Here is a 19,922-nt window from a genome sequence, read left to right on the forward strand (position 1 = left end):
ATTTGGGAAATTCTCTCTAGTTCAGCAAAAAGATGATTTTTTATTTTAAATTTCATTGTTCTCCATAATAATTGTTCTCTTAATAATTTTGATTTGGAAAAATCTACTGTTTCTTTATTTTGGTGGGCAAATTATTCTCGTTAATTTCTGGAATTACAAATAACATTTTTAATCAGTTAATACTACTTTGTTGATATTTCTTCAAAGTATAACAACTTCTGGCTTTCAGGAAAGTTCTCTTGACTACAGCTGTCTGAAACCTAATGTTATGAACTTCCATGGATTTATGATAATTAGTTTCTGAGCAGTAATGGTATCCACTGCATGAAAGTCAATAGACATAGTAAAATAACAAAAGATCATTCCTGCTTGAGTACCTCAGAATTTCAAAAAATGGGTAAATGGGAATTACTACATCCTCAGTTTTCTATGATGTTCCCAAACATATTTAAATTAGTAATGACATTATATTCATTTCAGAATAAAAATGTAGCCACTTACACCAAGATGTCTGCAGCTCAATAACTCTCGTCCAAAATGCAGAGAATATTTGAATTAAACTTTTAGATATCCTGACACTAAAAATTCCTGGATGCTTCCCTGCTGCTAAATATTAGCAATTTGGAAACAAATGCAAAGGGTCTGCATAAAAATTTCAGTGTGTCTCAAGACGCTGATTGGCTATACTAACACTGCATTTATAACTATGATGATATGAAACTCATCAGATGAGAACTCATTGTGCTTGCCTTAATGTAGCACTGGGGCAATTTGGAGAATGTTGTCATGTGATACCAGCAAGAACCTCTGACTTTGAGAAAAAGATAGCTGATAGACCTCTCTTTAACTGCTAATCAAATTCTGTTTCCTTCTAAATCACCTCAGAAATAGAAGAATTAGAAATTCTTTGTTAGAGCCCTATGCAGCTTGTGCACGCACAGTATACAATAGTCTGCAAAGAAGAGGCTGGCAGTTCCTGATAGATCCACAGGGAGCCTTTGGTTTCAGACGCTTTATTTGGAAAGACAACGGCAGGCTGTGAGGTGAGATGCTAAATGCAGAGGTAATACATTCCTTACAATGTCAAGGACACCATTATAAAAAGAGTTTCTTGCTTGAGTTGAGATTGTCAGAAAGAAGGCAGTGCCAAAATGAAACCTTGGTGACATAAAACTGGACTACAGTACTGGAACTGCTGCCTCCTAGCACACATCCAGAAGGTAGGAACTTTATGCCAAGCACTATAATGGACAGTTCTATGTATCAACAAGGAAAAAGTTTTCCCTTCATGTGTTTTTGTGGAATTTACCAAAAAATTGCCCAGGCCTGGGAAATGACTAAGGATAGCACTCATCCTGTTGGGCTATCTTCAACAAAACTGTTGCTTTCACTAATAAGTACTCTAAAAGTATACAACCTTAAAAATTGTGTGTTTCACATTCTATTAACTGCAAAGAGAGTATCATTAATGCACTGCACTGAAACTGCAGAGAACCTTTCTTTGGTACAGGGCAATGCACTATTATCAGGAAAGACTTGGTGTTGTCATCCAAACACAGGAGAAAGTACAATTCATTTTTACATATCTGAGTACTTTCTTCTGTTTCCTAGAAGGCACTAAATGACATGTTAATCAGCTTTTTATTTAATATCCTCTGTAGAAGATTTATTAATTTTTTAAAATATCCTTTATTTAATATCCTTTGTAGAGAAACCATTAAGTTTGAGTGAATTATTTTAAATATCTGAAAACTTATGGTCATGTGATAATTACATGGAAGATTTATTTTTAAATTTAATTAATTCACTTTTTAAAGCATTTCTAGGATGAGCTTTGGTTTCAAAAAGTCATTTTTCCTTCTCCTTTCGGGAAGAGGAAACTTCTTGTCTAGCAGTGTATGTGTTGACTTGAAATTGGCTGTGAATGCTGATTAATGTGTTATCACAGTGATGTTTATGACTTAGTTAAATAATAGTACAAGATGAAAAATATCTGGTTGCAAAATCAAAGGTCTTCCAACTTAAGAGTGGTCTCTGCATTTTTATTCCGTGTTATTAAAAATCGTTTGTTAGGCAGACAGGAGATTTTTTTTCTCTCAGACTTTCAAAATAAATACTAAGTTTGTATCCAATAGCAGGTATGTGGGAAACATCTTGCATATTACTATTTAATAAGCTCTTCAATTCACATACTAAATTCTTAATATTTCTGCTATAAATCCAAAAGTACAGGTAGCCTCTCATGACTTCATTAATAGAATATAGAAAAAGAAGTCATTATTTTCACTCAGTATAATGCAAAAAGAAGAAAGTACCAAAGACCTGAGGCTCATCGCTATACTGATTTCTAAAACAATAACTTTCATTTTGAGTATTTCAGGAAGTATGGATTTTTGGAGGGTAGATTAAACTGCTTAGCGTTTCACAGTGTCAGGTATTGTGGATACTGCTGGTGAAATTAGGCTGCAATATTGTGCAAAAGATTCATGTAGTCAACTTAAAGGTTTGTTACTGTGTTAATGACTTTGTGGTCAGCAGCAGAGCCAGTGGGACTTTCTGACAATTGTGATTCCAGGAAAGTATATCTACATCAGAACATTTTTCTCAATGTGCACCAAATAGCACATGTAGGCCTTCCTGTTAATATACAAAAACCCATTTTCTCCTTGACACAGCTGTAATGCATAAATATATAAATTAAAATAATAAACTAGAAGAAATTAATGTATTTGGAAATGGAAGGAAGGAAAAGCTGCATAAATGTCTGTGTTGTGTGAAAAGGGACTAAAAAATATCTACTATGCTTTGTGGAAGCCCTATTTTGTTTTCCCAGTTCTTGGAAAAACATGAATATTTTATGTTGTGAATATATTTATAAATAATGTATAACTGTCTTATAAATTATTAGTACTTCTTTTAGTGAAGAGCTAAGCATGAGTTACCCACATTTTTATAGACCAACAAGTGAATAAAATGCTTCATTTGCTACAAAATGCATTTACTACACATATTTTAAAGCATGGTTTTAAGAGTAACTGGGACATATCACTATGTTGTATACTATCCCAAAATTCAGCCCTGAGTCCAGTCAAATAAAAAAGAGGCTCTCTAACTGACTAACCTGGTGGAAATGTGTCTAATTGCAGTATCATAACACTGGGTGGTAGTAGGCACATCTGAGTTGATTTCCTGCTGGCCACCTTTGCTCCTTCATCAGATCAGACATTTTGGTGTGAGTTGTCTTAAGTTCATTTCCTCTTCCTGCCTGGAAATTTTGACTGCAGAGTTTGGTAATTGTTTGGATTTGTTTGGGCTGTTGGGGCCTATGTCTATCCTGCTGGAGGAGTTACTGCACAGCAGCCAGCACAGCAGTGATGAACAGCTGGAAATGTGTGTCACACCTTATGCACAATGTGCAGCTGGAGAGCAAGATGTCCACAGGCTGGATGCAATGGAAGAGCATCATGCTTAAGGTTACACATAAGACTGTGGACATACTAAGAGAGCTCAAACTGTCCCAGAGGAGGGGCAGAGTAAGTCTGCACAAACCTTCACACGGTGCTTGAGCAGTCAACCTGACAGCTCAACATCTTTTCCTAACAAGGCACACACTGCTCATCTGTGCAGTGTAGAAACAGGACTCTAGCCTTCCTAGAAAACCTGAGCCTAGGCATGCACAGGGTTGTGGGAAGCATCACTGAGCTGGAAGTGTTTGTCAGGTCTTCCGGACAGCAGGTATATTTACATGATCAAGGAGCCTCTACAATTTTGCACAGGCCTACCCTCCAGGTCCACAGATTGCTAAATCTTCCTGGAACCATACGTACTGCAGATGGTGGGGTACATAAATTATCAGGTTTCTCCACTGGTCATCATACCCCAGGTTTGCATGTGCCTGTCTCAAATAATGATACAATAGACTCTTAGCAGTAGACAGTTCCTATGACAGGCTTTAGAATTGATTTGCATCACTACCTTGTGTACATCCTGCAAAGGATCGGATGCTTGTGGGCAAGAGCTACCTTTCTAACTGCAAAATTCTCCTAGGATAATGGCTTCTGTGAGCAGTAAACTCAATGCTGTCTTACTGACTGACAAACAAATCCAAAAATACAAATCAACAGATTTAGCCAGCTTAGTGTTGTGTTGTGTTAATTAATTTGTCCTGTTCTGTTAAGCAGTTTGGTCCTGTACCCCTGTGTAAAGTGGTCCTACCCTCCTTTGCCTCCTCCCATCCTAATGCCAATCCTTACCTTCCTCCACCCCTTGTCCCCAGAACCTGCTGAGTCATTCCCACAACCCCACCCCAGGGTCTGTCTGTCACTCGACAGCCCTTCCCTTCCACCCAGAAAGTTCCATCGGGGCATCAAGTGATAGGCCAGACACCAGTGTCCCCGCCTATCAATTTTCCTATTGGTGCCTGTCCATGCCCATTTCCACTGGTTTCCACTTCCCCACTGTCACCCCATTGGTCTGTGGAAAGACCATCCCCTTGTTTACACCCCCTGTTAAATTCTGTTGCACAGTGCAGTTCAGGGCTTCTGTTGGTTGTTCCCCTTGGAGCAGTAGGCTCCTCCGAGTCTCTTAATAAACCCCAGCAGGAGTCTTCTCCTTCTTCGCCGCTCAAGTCTCTCTTATGGCTAGAGGTCAGACACAAAGCCGCCCTCCTAACCCTGCCGGGAACGGGAAGGTGTCCCCCACTGCTTGCCATGTCAGGTCAAGCCGGCCAAACGCCGAGCCATCCGCAGAGGAAGACACTGTGGCAGGTTAGAGTTCCTGCAAGTGTTTGTCAGTGCACAGTGCATGGAAAGGCACAAAGGCCATTTTGCACAAATGCTCCATATAGTGTAAAAAAACTTTAATTGCATCAAACAGATGACATGTTCCCAGATACAGGCTATTAATTCAACAGATGAGGTTATATACTCCAGGGCCTTTTAACGCAAGGATTGTTTACTTGAGGTAAACAATTTTAGTAGAAAATCTCATTTTTTTGTCAGTGGATGATTGATAAAACTGTTGTGAAGTTCAATAACAACACTAATGCAGTTACAAGAACTTTGACAGCTTTAAACTACATTTTGATAAAATCTGACCTTACTTTTAACCTAAATATATATGATGAACTATGACTTTTGAGGGTAAGTTGACTAATAAGCCTTATTCATTTGTATTTGAAACACTGCAAAATAGCATTTTCTTACAATTTTTTTGAGACGCTTAAGGTGTATTGAAAATCATATTAGAGTTTAGAGGTTCTAGTAAGTTAAAGAAAAATAAACTAAGTCTTTATCTCAAGAAGTCTGTCTTAGAAGTTCAGTTTCTAGGCTATTGCTATGTTTCATGGGACAAGCAGAGTATGCAGCAGTGTGATGTATTAACAATGGCTGAAAGAAACTCCACATAAAACCTGTGGCTTCCAGAAACATTTTAGTCCAGGTGTTTACATAGTACTTGGATATCCTAGTGCAAGCTACCTACACAGAATGGATAAACAATTAAACATGACCTGGAATCTTAATAAGCGGAAGACCTGGTGTAACCTTAAAAGATTGAGGAAAATAATTTTAAATTTCTTAACCGATATTTGCTTTACAGTAATGCAGAGTCAACAAAAATTGCTCTTTGGCTGTTAATACAGCATGTCTAACTGCAGGGTAAGTGATGCTTAAATAGATTTAAAGTTATACTGAATTCACAACAGTTGTTAAAAAGTTTGACCACACAAATGTGTCTGCTCCACCTCTGGACATCTATGTGGTACTCCCTATGGTCCCAGCTAGCTCAGAAAGGCTAAGTGATAACAGAACATTCTAAAGTAATCCAGATCCTTCATATTAGGTTACACTGAAATAACATTTCAGCTTGGGTCTTTTTCTAAGTATTTGTTTTCAGGAAACTTTTTGGAAACACCTTCAGATGTGTATGACACCTTTTTGGCTAAAATATCAATAGCAAAAGGCAAAGAGATAAGATCACCTGCACATACAATGTATCTGCAAGCTCCAGCTCTCCAAATCACAGCTGCAATATGTTTACCACTAGAGCAATTACATTACTAAGTGATCATAACTGGAAAAAAGGGAATGGATCTTGCTTTTGGAGGATGTTGGAAAAGAATGCTGGATTTTATTACCCAGAAGTACAGGAACATCTCCCAGATGTCATATCTAATTTAAATCTAATTTCACATAGCTGCACTTTGTACAGTCAGCTTTTCCTTTTCCACATCCCTTGTCTCAAGCATTTTCACTTAAGCAGAACCTCTAATTCCAGGTATGGCAAAGATAAGAGGGGTATTTCTTTTAATCCTTCAAGAACTATTCCGTAACAAAAGGAGAGAAACTTACAGATTAAAAAACAAAACAAAAAAGAAAGAAATAGAGAAAAAAGAGATCAAACTCATTCTACTCTTTTCTGAACACCTTTAATAGTTTTCTATATTCAGAAATTAAGGGGAACATCCATTTGTTTGGAGACTCATTACCAGCCCCACGTCTAAAGAAATCAAACTGATCTGGTAAGCCAATACAAAAAAAATCTAAGAATATTTGCTGTGTTCCTGAAATTCACAGAACTAGAGGATTATGTGTGATTGAATGATACACAACCACTAATAATAAAGGGAAACTCACAACAATTTGACTAATTTTTTCTTTTCAATTTATTTTTTGACATTTCTACTGTAGGCTTGTTGAATATCATTTCCTGTAATTTCCTTTTTATTTTCCTGCTTCCCAAGCACAATTTAAAATCACTACTACGAATTTTATTTTGTTAATCTTTGTTTTTTTGCCTTTGCAGTTTTCATTCATTCTCTTTATTCCCCTTGTTATGCTCACGTCCATTCTGCATTCTTATCTTTATTGTTTCCCTTTTGGTGGCCCAATCACATTTTCACTTCATCTCTTAATCCATAATCGTCTTTTATCTCATCTTTGCTAGGAGTATGATTGTATCATATTTGTCCCAGTCTGTTCTCCTTTCTCTTCTGCTCTACCTTGATACTTTAATTCTCATTTCTATTTGTTCAGTGCTCCTTCCTCACCTCTCTAAATCTACCTACTGATCTATCTGCCATCCTGGCAGACCTGACATTAACAGACAAATCTGTGGACCTGACACCTGGAACCATATCTTTGTTTAATAATTTACTATTTAATAATCGTAAAAACTTCTCAAAAGGAAATCCAGCATGGTAACAAGAAAAGATTTGTGGTATCTTCTTTTGATATGTTTACTTGTCTTTGCAGAAGCATAAAGTTCAGAAAGTCCTCAGAAGAAATGTGACATGGGAAGGGCCTGTGTAAGACTAAATCCTGGGATTTGTGAGCCTCACAAGCATCCAAGTAACCACTTGGTTACTTTCTATAAAATGGCAATACATAGTTCAAAGCTGGCACTTCAAGCTCAAAGACACACAAACACAAGAACCTTTGTGGATTTCAGTCACCTATCTATCCTTGCAGACAACTGCTTCTTAGGGCAGCACCAGAGGACCTAACTGGTTTCACTCTTCTTGGAGCACATCACCCGTAGGCAATGGCCTAAGACACACAGGAGCAACTACAGTTTCAGAAATTCTCACATTCTCTTTATCTTCCCTGGTGCTTTCCTTGGCTCCCTTTGGATGTGAGCACTGCCACATATTGTATTCAGCACTTCAGAAAGTTATTGCATTGTAACGTAACCAAATTCTACACTACCTCCTATTACATACTGAGGTGCTTTTCCTTGTCATATTTTGCTTATTTTTCAACATATTTGAATCTATGTAATCCCAGAAAATTATCACTTCTTCTTACCTGTTTTAGAAAACTACAACAGGTGAGCTACAGAACAGCAGAAATATGGCTGAAGTGGATTCATCCTAAAATAATGTTTCTTAGTTTTGCAGCTTTATATGTTCAATAAATTTAAACCTTCCAAAAATTAGGGAGCTGAAATCACCTGTACTCTTTTTCTTTGATATGAATCATATGAAAACATATGTTTTAAACAAACTCATCTGTTTAAAAGCAAGTTCATTAAAGGAATTTATAGATTCACTTGCATGGATCTATTGTGTGCTTCAAGAATGATTTTTAACCTGGTGCTTTCTCAGCCTTTTATGAAGTATGTTTGTCTTCGGTGCCTGATCAACAAACATCATGATGCTTTTAATGAAAAAAACTCAAGTTTCCAATCTCTAGCAAAATCTGAAATGAGTCAAAACTTCAAGCAGTTCTGGGTTTTACTGAAATTTCACAGGAGTCAAGTTTGCAATCTTGCAGTAGACTTCCTCTCCTAGAAAGCAGTCTGTATCTAGATCTTCCCAGCTATGTAGTTATGAAAATACATCTAGGACTGCACAGAACATGAAGGAAAAATCTGAATCAAATGAGAGTTCCAATGCATTTGATGATGATGTAATGGTCAGAGAAGGTGCCAGTGATGACAGTTGAACGTCCCTTTGCCTCCCCAGCCCCCTTCATATATTCTCAGGCATAGGATGACAAAGGGAAGTCCACGGGTCACATGAAAAGATACTGTTGACATATGATGCTGTAAACTGCCTTCTCTACCTAATCAAATCACTCAGCTTTATCTATCAATTCCTTACTCAGAGGTAATTTTTTTCTCACAGGCCTACCAAAACTTAACTACATTAACCAACTCTATAAAGAAGAAAGATTAAATACAAGGTCTCAGGTTCCAATGCCTATGGTGTGTCTGTTTTTCCAACAGTATATAGTGGAGGTAAAGCAAATCTTGGCATGTTTAAAATTAATGGCACCAAATGGCATGTTTAAAATTAGAATAACTGCAGCATTACAATGAACAGCTAAATTCTGCATTCAGTCCTCTGTGGTCTGGGTGACAATTCCTCCAAAAATGTACTGCTCAAAAGAAGAGTATTAGTTTCACAAGGTATGTCTACACACCCTAAGGATTTGGTGTGGTCATCATCCTCAGAAACATCAGTATGATTCAATGTGTAGGAATGGACCTAGCAGTGTAAAGTGGTTCTTGTAAGCTTCAAAAAGGCAATAGAGTATATAGGTTAAAAGATTTATAAAAGGTTGAAAAGTTTATGAAAGACACAAAATAAAGCAAACTACTTCAAAATATCAGATTATTTTAAGTGGTCTATTTCAAATTAAACATACACTGCCTTTACATCCTCTGGCTCAACATTCTGGTTTCAAATATGGTTTTGGTTACATATCTATATTTTTACCTTATTTCTGGCTCTCCTGCAAATGGAATTGTTAAAAATCTAAGAAAAGAGCCTTTTTTTCTTTGACTTTTTTTTCCAGATAACTCTTTCTGAAGAAGAAGGTGGTAGTTAATTTTATGAAGAGAAAAGAGTTTTCAATGGCAGGAAAAAAGTCTTCCCTCCTCATCAGCACAGGCTGGACTCCTGCTGGCTAGGTGACATTACATATTCTTGTTATACTCATTCCTCAATTCCTCATTTTAGTGAAGTCCTTTTGCCTCATTATGTTCTTTTCACCTTTCTCTTTCCTTCTCTGAGGCTGTGTCTAACACTGTAAAATGTCAGAAATCTAATAAATATGGGATAATCTTTTAAATCATTAGAGGAAACATCAGATCTTTTTACATTTTAATCTATGATGGTAGCTGTTAATTCCAATTTGAACATCACTGCTTCACTGACTGGACTCCATCTATTTCCAAACCAAATTTTAAGAATGTAAAACCTCTGTCAGATAGTTACAGAGAACAGAAAATTCTGGCAGTCTTCTGATGAAAATTTTAATATTTTGATGTGTGAAGTCTTCAATATAAGTAAAATATCTGAATCTAAAAATAAAACGTCATTAGCATGCAGTCAGTATATTTTCAAGACCATTTGTCAGGCATGCAAATATTGCACAAAGCTTATTTATTCTGCTCTTTGAACCTCTACATTACCATTTCCTGACACATTCCTCCCTAACACATGTTGAACACAAATTTTATTACTTACACATATGTGTTAGAAGACATGAAATGTACATGAAATACAGAAAATTATTGCATGTTTCACCAAATGGTTATGCATACACAAGAACATGCTATGAATGCATGCTATGCCATGCTGTGCTGTGCTATCCTATGTGTTGTGTCCAAATTCTGATTCTGGTGCCAAAATTGTACGTGTACTTTTAAAGAATAACGTACAACATTCTTATTAATTCACAATACCTTTCATTCAAATTAAAAGAGTACAATGTGCAATGTGCAATGATCATTATGTATATGAATAATCTGTGTCCCTGTCTTGCTCCTCTGCTCCAGTAAGAGCACTCATATGAAGGAAAGTAAGCATTTGTGATGCAAATGCTTGGCAACCATGCTGTAAGTTCTTTAGGGACTTGAGAATATTTCAGTCAATAAAAAGTCAGTTAATAGCAACAACTATCTCATGTGAAAGGAAGGCCTTAGTGCAAACAGAAGGAATGAACTGCATATCATAAAAATTCAAACATCAGTGCGGAGCCAAAAGAGAGAAGTTTCAGGTAGATTTTTGAAGGTTCTGCAAGTGCTGGTAGAGGCCCTTTATATGTAATATGACATAATTCTAGACTATGCTTGTTAATGAGAAAGCATTGTTCTGTGTAATCACAAAATGAGTGAGACCCACGGCATGTCAACCTATTGGAGTGACTTTGTCTGAAAATGATTAACAGTCCTCAGATTAAATGTATTAGCGGAGTTGCTACATTGACAATTACTCTAATCTAACCATCTATGGAGTAGCAGGAATGAATATTTTATGACTTGTAACTTCCAACACGCATTTTGTAGACAGATTTCTTGTATATTTCTGGTTCAAGCCATGACTGATTGCATTACTCAGCAACGTTCTGCAGAAATGGTAATGAAGTTCATCTTAGCAAATGACTAGGCCATTCTACAGCACTTTGGAAAAGCAGTTTGCTAGTGTCCAGGAATGTTATAGTTGCAGAATTTGCAATAGGTAATCTCTAGTAAATAGATGCTTCATTTATTTCCTTTCTCTGTTTTTAGATTACATCATCTGTTTGGTGACACATAAAGTTCTTGTTCTGTACTGACGACTAGTATTTCCACAGGATGGGGAAAAAATAGATTAGCTACACTTTCACATCTTGAGTGATCATAAAATATCCATTGATTTTGAAACCGGTGGCAATACTGGTGAAAATTGGTCTGCCTTTTTTTTTTTTTTTCCAAACAGCTTCTTTGGAAACATTTCTTTGCACCATTGTGACCCATTGGAAAGAAGGTCTAAGTATACAACATTTTGGAAAAAGCAGTTGTAAATGGTACAAAAAAATTTACAATGTGCTGAAGACTTCCCAGGCAGCAGGGAAAGGAGAAAAAGAAAAGAAGAAATTCTATTCCTTCTGAATAAAATTTAGCATTGAAACATATCACTTTAGAATGACTCAAACCAAGGAATACTGTAGATGACACGAGATTGAGGGATGCACACAAACTTCAGGAAAAGAATAATTAAATCTTAGGCCTACAATATCATGGCAGACTATGTCCTGAGGATGGATGCCTAATGACTTCTAGTTATTGCTATAATTAATTAGACTACATTATTTTAAATGAATTTTTGATCTCAAAGACAGTAAGAACTTGTATGATATTTAGGAAAATCAAGTCCAAACTTGAAAAATCCCACATAAATTGCAATTTTTCTGTGTTCATTCTTAAAAAAAGAATTCCAATGTAAATTGTGGCTGTTTAGAGTAAAACAGATGTTTTGTTCTAATCAGATAACCATATCCTTAGGTCATGGACTCAGAGTTACAGTGGGTGCCTACATGAGTGCACCAGCATGCTCTTGGTGCACATGAAGCATGGGCTATGTTAGACCAGTGTGTCAAGTGTGAGGTTTTGTCCCATGATCACTCTGTTCATCACTAGCAGAACGGTAGCTGAAGCACTGGATGCAGGTTTGGGCTGTCCATGAAGGATAAGGAGAAACTGTCAAGCAACCAGAGGAAAGATGCCTAGAGCATATGTGGAAGGGGCTAACAGCGGGCCTGTTAGCTAAAGGAGCGAGAAGAAGATGAGAAGCAAGAAGAAGCTGATAAGGAGGGAACTTTGCAGCTGGACAAGAAATTTAGCTGAAGTCACTGTTACTTTTCACCAATGGTGTTATGTTGAATTATTGTGGCCAATAGTTAGGGTAGAAGAAGTGTAAACAATTAGAAAGTGTATAAAAGGTCAGCCATTTATGTAATAAAGAGTTGCCATCAGAAGACTGCTTAATGTCTCTTCTTTGTGTTGTGACTGCCTCAACAACGACAAGCATATGCCTAAGGAAGCAAGTTTGAGACATCAGTGCTTGTTTAACCTTTTGAAAAGGAGTCTAAGGAGTTATCCTATACCTGTTGTACAACAGTGATATTAAAAAGGTGTCAGACCCATATTTTTCTTGATGGGGTGAGGTTCTCTGAAGGGAAAATGTCTAAAAATAGCAGTTTGTGGGCTTCAGATAACACACTGGTGATGGGGTCCAAGGCAATGAGACAGAGTATAATCTCTTGAGCAGTTCCAGAAGCAGTGAATCAGAAATCAGTAAACTGGCAGTGGTCAATTGCATCAGCCTGACATGCCATAGATCCCTTCCTGCCATGGAACAGTGTAAGGAGAGCATCAGAGATGGAAACACAGCTGGCCTCCAATTTTTGCATCTCCCTTTCAAGCTGGGGCATTTTATTACATTAAAAAATCTCTATACCCTTATCCTGAGAATCTTCTGCTCATTAATGCAATATTTTTGAATAGCATGGACTCCATATTTCAATGTAAAAACTTTTACATGAATTATTGAATTAACCATGTAATGCTATACAAATAAACTCTATGGCAGAGATAGTTACAAAGATATCTTTCCTTCCTTCCAGTGTGTATCTTCAAGTGATTTCTGTGCCTTGAAAATTCTGCAAAAAGTCTAAGATCCAAATATTTGTTTGAATTGGAAACCAGAAACATTTCTGATCAGATTACTTTGAATATTTCCTTTTGATCTTGAAACACTTTCAGAAAAAGTTCTTACTTTCAACATTTCATGCTACAAAATGATGCACTTTGAAACTCCAGGACTTTGAGACAACTTGAGGCTCACTTCAAGAGATGGTTGCTGGACTGTGTTAAAATAGCCTTCCTTTGTGAAAATAAAAAAAACCTGTGCTGAGCATTAAAGTATCAAATTGACTTCTAGGTAATTGCACAACAGAGTGACTCTGTGCTGAACCTGCAGGCTCAGGGCCACAAATGTCACCCTCTGTTTTCTGAAAACCATTTTTTAGTTCCTGAGTATTTGCTGAGAACAAAATAAGAGCAATACAAGTGGTAACACCTTAAAAGGTAATGGAAAACAGAATACTTGATAAAATATTTTCCCTAGTGTTCTTAAGGGGCATAATTGGAGATTCTTCTTGTTCTTCTTATTATTATTCCTGTTCTTATTTTATAGTACACTGATTCAAGAAATTGGTTACTGCTGAATGACTGATAATGATGCCATATTACGAATAATAAAAGCTGAGACTTTCAGAATTATCTGACATATTTAATGACCCAATTTATTAAATTTTATAAAAGAGACTGCCACTGTCCTAGTCTATTTGAAAGGAATGCCATTTTCTGTGTCTTTAATATGTGAGAACAAGTTTAAAGCTTCCCTTTGTGAACTGTATGTGACCCCAAATATCCAGGAGAGCTATCACTGCACTGGAGAAAAACAAAGTTAAGGCAAAGGAAAATAGATAAGAAGAAATGACAAGCCTAGCATGTAAAACTCAGGCAGGCTTAAAAATAATAATAAAATCTACTCTCAGCACTATTGTTGAGGGACAGGCTGTGAAATAAAAAGTTATCAATTGTTTACGAGTTCCTAAATCTGTTCTGTTTTCTAGAGCAGACTCCTTTTTTTAGTGATCAACAAAAAATTGCGCCTTTTCCTGACGCTCTCACAAAGAAAATCGTGATGCTCTCAGTGTTTTCCCCCACTCCACATGCTTGCAACTGGTATGGTAAATAAAGACATACATGCATGGCTGCACAGAGTCCCATTTGGATAAAAATCCCTTAGCAGCAATGCCCTGTCATGCACAGGATGGAGGATCTACATTGCTCTGCTATAAATAAGGGTAAAGAAAAGCGTCAGAAACTGGCCATCTGTTTGGCTGACCCCACAAGGCAGATGGTCTTTCTCATCCATATGGTCAACTTCCTAATAACTAGAGTGTGGGCAAGACTCAGTCATCCTCTTTTAAAGCAAAGAAAAACAAAATATTGCAGAAACATTCTGGATGCCACTGAACCAAGATGTACAAATCTTATTGGCAGACTTCTTTTTGAACAATTTTTTCACATTTCTATTTTGAGGAAGTGTTGTGAGATCCAAGTATCTTTGTGTTTATAAGAGAGAGAGGGAGCAAGTGGTTAAATAAATGGTGGAGAGTCTCTGTCACAGAGGAAAGTGAAAAGGTGGATACTTACTTTTGTGTGTGGGGCGTACTGCAGAAAGAAACCAGAGAAGAGATGTTCTTCATTTTTTTAGATGTTTGAAGAAGTCAGGCAAGCATTTGACTTGAACCACCGAAGTCTGTAGTTTCATCCATCAGTCACTTTTTAAAAGATAAGCCTCTTGACCAAATCTGAATTTATTTAAATCTCTCTAAAGAGATTTACTTCTTAAGATAAGATTTTTCCACCAAAATGTTGTGCTGTAAACTGTAAAAGCTCACACTTTTCTTTTAAAGGCTTTCAAAATGACTGTTTATGCCAAAATTTTATGTATTTTCACGATAAGCCATTTTCAAATGTGCCTTTTTGCTGCTGGTCAAGTTAGGATTAGATTACACTATCTTCATCTGCTAAGAAAGGTCCCAGGCATGCGCCCACTGCTTATGGTGCACACATTTAGTGCATATCTACATAGTCTTTTCTCTGAGAAAAAACAATGTAACTGTGATGTTCTAAAAAAAATAAACCTGTAGTGAGTGGAGTTCATGCAGTGCTGTTGAAGGCCACAAGTGGCACAACATTTTAATTTAAGCACAGATTATATTCATCATACAGAAAACTTTATCAAGCATGATGAACATTCTAGTTTATGTTCACCCAACTGGGCCTGCCTGTAATTCCTTGTCATCTGATGCCTGAGAGCTAAATGCTTTTCCTAGTCTCATTCCAGTTTCACATACCTATGTCATAAAAACTTTCACCATTCCTCAAGATTGCATGTTTAAAGAAGAAAGGCCGCATATGATCACTTTTGAAAGACTAGATCTGTTTTCATTCCTAAAGAAATCTTATGGAGGTACAACATTGATGTTTTTTATGAGACCAAAAATAGAATTGAAATTGAGTCCCCATCTCAAAGCATCTGTACACTACATCAAGCATCAAGTTGGGGTACATTACAAAAATATATATACTAGTATTGGGATATCATATTTTATTTTATCCATGCAGAAATGCTTACTTAGGTGACTGTTTTTTTCTTTTAGGTAGGAAAGTGGTACATGAAAAGAAAAAATACAACTTTGAGAGAAAAACTGGAGGTTTCAGTCTGGTCATGATGTGATATCATCAGGGTTGCAAAAGATGAAGTGAAAGGAACACCTAAGTTCGTAACTCAGCTTCTGGCTTTGGCTAATGACAGCTGTTTAGGAGAAACTTGTCACTCTGATTTTTTAAGATTTTCTAAAACCTTCTGAGTTTACATTCTTGTAGAAAACTTTCTCACACAACTTTCTGTAAACAACCTATTGTTTTGCATTCCTTCATAGAGGCGGAGAAATTTGATGTACTGGTAGTTTGTCCAGTGTCATTGGAGAGGTGGCACTTTCACCCTCCTATCCACTGGCATCTTTTGAGAACTATAAATTATTGGCGTCAGAGGAAATAAATTAGCTCTTCATTGTGACCATAGCTGTGGTGCATCGTTTTTCCTTGTGTCCTCTGGTGACAGAAACTAATAAACACAGTGCAAAGGTATAGCAGCACTTTTACTGAACCCTCTCACTGCCTATAATTATCAGTGTCTCTTCAAACTGCAAAACCTTTTTAATAAAAAACTCTCCCTTACGTACTGTCACCCTTTTCTTTAAGTGTACTAATTTCACCTTATTCTTTACTAAATTAATGCGAACCTAATTGTACAGAGTTATAAAGAAGAGAGGCTACCGAAGACCTGAGTGGAATCTGAAACTTAGCAAATACTGCTTGAAACTTAGCAGAAACAAATCCAGCTATTTGTGCTGTGCACTCTAAAACCCATTGCACTCTAAAATAAAATTTTATTGACTTTTTTCATTATTTGCTTTCCTTAGATCATGGTCACCATAGACAGTAGAAACACTCCCCTAAATGTGCAGAATTATTGCTTCTTTATACTGTTTTTTGCAACATGTTACTCACTTGTATTTATCTTCTGAAGTGAAATGTGCTTTTCCAGGTGTCTACGAAGCTTTACCTCTGCTCCATATTTACCAGTAGTACCATTGTCAGCCAAAATAAAATGAGAATGCATGCTGTTGAGTACTGTCAGCTTGCTCATGGGATTGGACATCGTCTGGTATGGTCGGACCACCTGCAATTTAGAGACAGAGGAAAAAGAGGGTACACTTAACAGAAAAGAGCCTCTGAACTAAATCAGTTACAAGATATGAGCTGACAAGATGAAACGAAAGAAAAAAAACAAAATTAAATACTGCACTTGAGTATTACCGTCTTTTATGTGTAAAGTAGAAAATTACCTTAACACTGCCCTTTCAGATGCAGACATGACTTGAAGGGTTTTCCAAGGTAATCTGTTTCAATAGTATCACTGTTCATTGCTTCTTTTAAAATCTGGCTAATGGTCAGTGCTCCAAAGGTCTGGGTGACCACACACATACACAACTGTATACCCTGTCTGGTGCTGACTATCTAGACGGTTGGTGTAAAATCTCACCTTTCTCTGACCAAATTCTTTGATTCATCCTTCACAGACCCCACCCAGCATCATGCCTCCAGTGTTGGCTCATGCAGAAACACCAGCACTGGAGATACACAAGTACAGGTGAGTTCCACTCCTGGAGAGGTGTGCACATGATATTGCACCACATTTTCAATTTTCTTGGAAAAACCATTGGCCCACTCCTAGGATCAGTAAAAGGCAGTTATGTGTGTTCACAACAACTTTAGAAATTTTCTGTAAAATGGGGAGTTTGCTTCACTTCCTTTGATTTTATTTTATCAGGAGAAACTGTGCAGCAGACTGTGTAAATTGCCACAGAATTACCCCACTCATAGCCACCAGTCAGACCAAATAATAGCATGGGGCCATATTTGGCTGTCAGCTGCTTTGGTGGGTGTCTACTGACATAAGTAAGACTGTACTAACACAGCAAAAGAATTGGTGTTGTGTCAAGGCATCCTGACTGGTACTTCAAAGATTTTCTAGCAATACTATTCCCTGCCTTTCTTATGTATGTCTTGTCTTTTTGGAGAGACAAAACAGAAAATCTGTAAAATGAAGTCCTAGCTGAAGAAATGCTGCAATGACTTGTTACAAAGCTCAGCTGGGCTATCCTTCATTTGCAAGGAATTTTCTTCAGAGTTCTGACATCGTTCATTTTTCAGTTCTTGTACTTTTAATGCACAAATATGTACACTCAAAATTTGACATAGATGCTTGCAGACAGAAATAGAATAAGTTATTGATTTATTCCTAAGCTTTTCTCCCTCTGTAATTCTAAAGAGATCTCTAATTGAGACACAATTCTTTAAAAATAATATGTGTTAGCAATTCTTTAGCCAGAGATCTCTCAATATACATTATTTTCACTTGTGAGTGTCTGCCTAATTTTGGTCAATTCTTAGCTAGCAAGGAGAAATACACAAACTTCTTTTGCTGTTGTAAACTGCCATGCAAAGGGTACTCCATAAGTTCTTTATCCTGCAAAAGGAGGGAATAGGTCTGAGAAGACCTAGAGGGCAGCTGGCCAACAGCAAGGGGGTGCACTACACTCTGTGAGAACAGGTGATAGCTCTGGCTTCGATTTTTTTAATGCTGTTTGTTTTGGTGCCTCATTCATAGCAATTTATTCTACAGCTGCACATGACTTAACAAATATCAGTACACTGCTAGAATGTGTTTAATAGCTAGCTTCTACAGATATAGAAACCATGTAGCCCATGGCACTGGCAAGGCCTTACAGTAGAGGAATCCCTTGAGTTGGTCGTTCATTGTATGAGTACAGGCCACTGTATAGACAATTCTACTGAACAGCTTGTGGTTTCTTCTTGACAGCCACAGCTCAGTACCTTTTAACTGTGACAGCTTGATCTGCAGCAATATTTTGACTCAGTGATGCTGCTGCAGGACAGATCAAAAAGCTATGCTTTTATTCTGTGTTTAGCTACAAGGTGAATTACATTATTAATAAATTTAATGGATGTGAAAATGAGACTACAATTATTTTCAATTGAACTGTTCACAGCATGTACAATTCAACATCTGAATTCTTTTTTTTAACAATAAAATTTCTCAAACCACACTGTGAGACTCTTCCTGAGAAAAGGATAAACAAAATCTGTAGGTAAAGGTGAGAACATACTAGGCTTTGAGGCTACTTCCTTGAAGTTATTTGCTCTTCGACAACACTCAGCAGATTTGTGATTTCTGACTCTTGTAGTTTCCATTCCTCTGTTCTTTTCAACCCCTTGCATTTTACAGGTAAGTTAAATGGTTGGAAAAAACTATGACTTTAAGCTGTCTTCTCATCCTCTGTTTACAGATATAGAATCACATGACAGTTTGGGCTGGAAGTGACCTTAAAGATTACTCAGCTGACCTTAAAGACTGCTCACCATGGGCAGGGACACTTTCCACTGGACTAGATTTCTTAAAGTCCCATCTAACCTTGCAATGAGAATAGGGAGAATAGGGAATAATGTCCCTTGACATCTTCCTCTGCAGAGCTGAAAGGAATAGTTTTTGCTCAAGACAGTCCCTCCAAATACAGTTTAATGAATGCGACAGCAGCCGTGCTGTGAAGCAGTACTCATGTTGCATGGTCTGAGGGAATTCTGTAAATAGGTGAGTGGCTGAGCTGACCCCAGCCCTTGCCTTTGCACCCTGAGGTGGCAGCGAGCTTGAATGAAAAGCATTGTTGTTCTCCTTAGATTCCCTGTAGGCACATGACACTCAACATAGAGACTTGAAAAATCTCTCAGAGTAACTCACCATGACAACAAGCCTGCAAGTGCCATGTGAACCAGTGCGTGAATCTGAGCAGTCTATGCGGAGGCAAAGAGCTTGTGACAAACAGTGAGCTCAAAGTAGTGATGGAAAAAGAAAGAGATGCATGCTTTGCTTCTCAAGGAGTAGCAGCTGCTGTTCAAATCAAGGCATTTCTGCAGCCTTGTTGCTCTGGAGCATACCAGGGAACAGAATAGATCCTGATTTAATTCAGAGGTTCCTGGACCTTTTGGTTCATGGTCCAAATTCTCCATATATGCTACAAATATGCCAGTCTGTATCTTTGCCCCTGGTCTCCTACTGAGGTGACTTGGAATTAAACCCAAATGGGGAATGAACAGACCCTGAAAGTAAAGACATGCATGCTACAATGACTTACAAAGTGTGCTCTTTTAGAAGAGAGAATGGTTCTGTCTGTAGGAAGAAACTTGTTTATAATCACAGTTTTCTACAAGACTGAGCAAGCCACTTTACTTTCTCAGTTCTATCAGAAAATATGGGGAAATAAGGCAACTAACTCCCTTGTGTCCTTTGTTTCTAAATTAGAATCTGAGAGTGTTAAGAGTTGCACTATTTTCTGCTATTGCTTTTACAGCACTGGAGTAAGACATGTGTCTTTAGGGATCTTTAATCATCACAATATAACAAATAGCAAACAGCAATAATATTTCCTTTA

At 37.3% G+C, this 19,922-nt stretch overlaps 1 protein-coding gene across 1 annotated transcript in view; it reads right to left on the minus strand.

The window, feature by feature from the left end:
• Window positions 1–19,922, minus strand: part of TRPM3 (transient receptor potential cation channel subfamily M member 3) — a 259,088-nt gene that overhangs the window by 105,550 nt on the left and 133,616 nt on the right. Inside the window, exon 6 of the mRNA XM_054004438.1 lies at window positions 16,420–16,591. Within this exon, the coding sequence (XP_053860413.1) occupies window positions 16,420–16,591 (172 nt within the window). The remainder of the gene's footprint in view (window positions 1–16,419; window positions 16,592–19,922) is intronic.

The sequence above is a fragment of the Vidua macroura genome, chromosome Z (assembly GCF_024509145.1).
Source record: "Vidua macroura isolate BioBank_ID:100142 chromosome Z, ASM2450914v1, whole genome shotgun sequence".
NCBI classification, from domain to species: domain Eukaryota; kingdom Metazoa; phylum Chordata; class Aves; order Passeriformes; family Viduidae; genus Vidua; species Vidua macroura.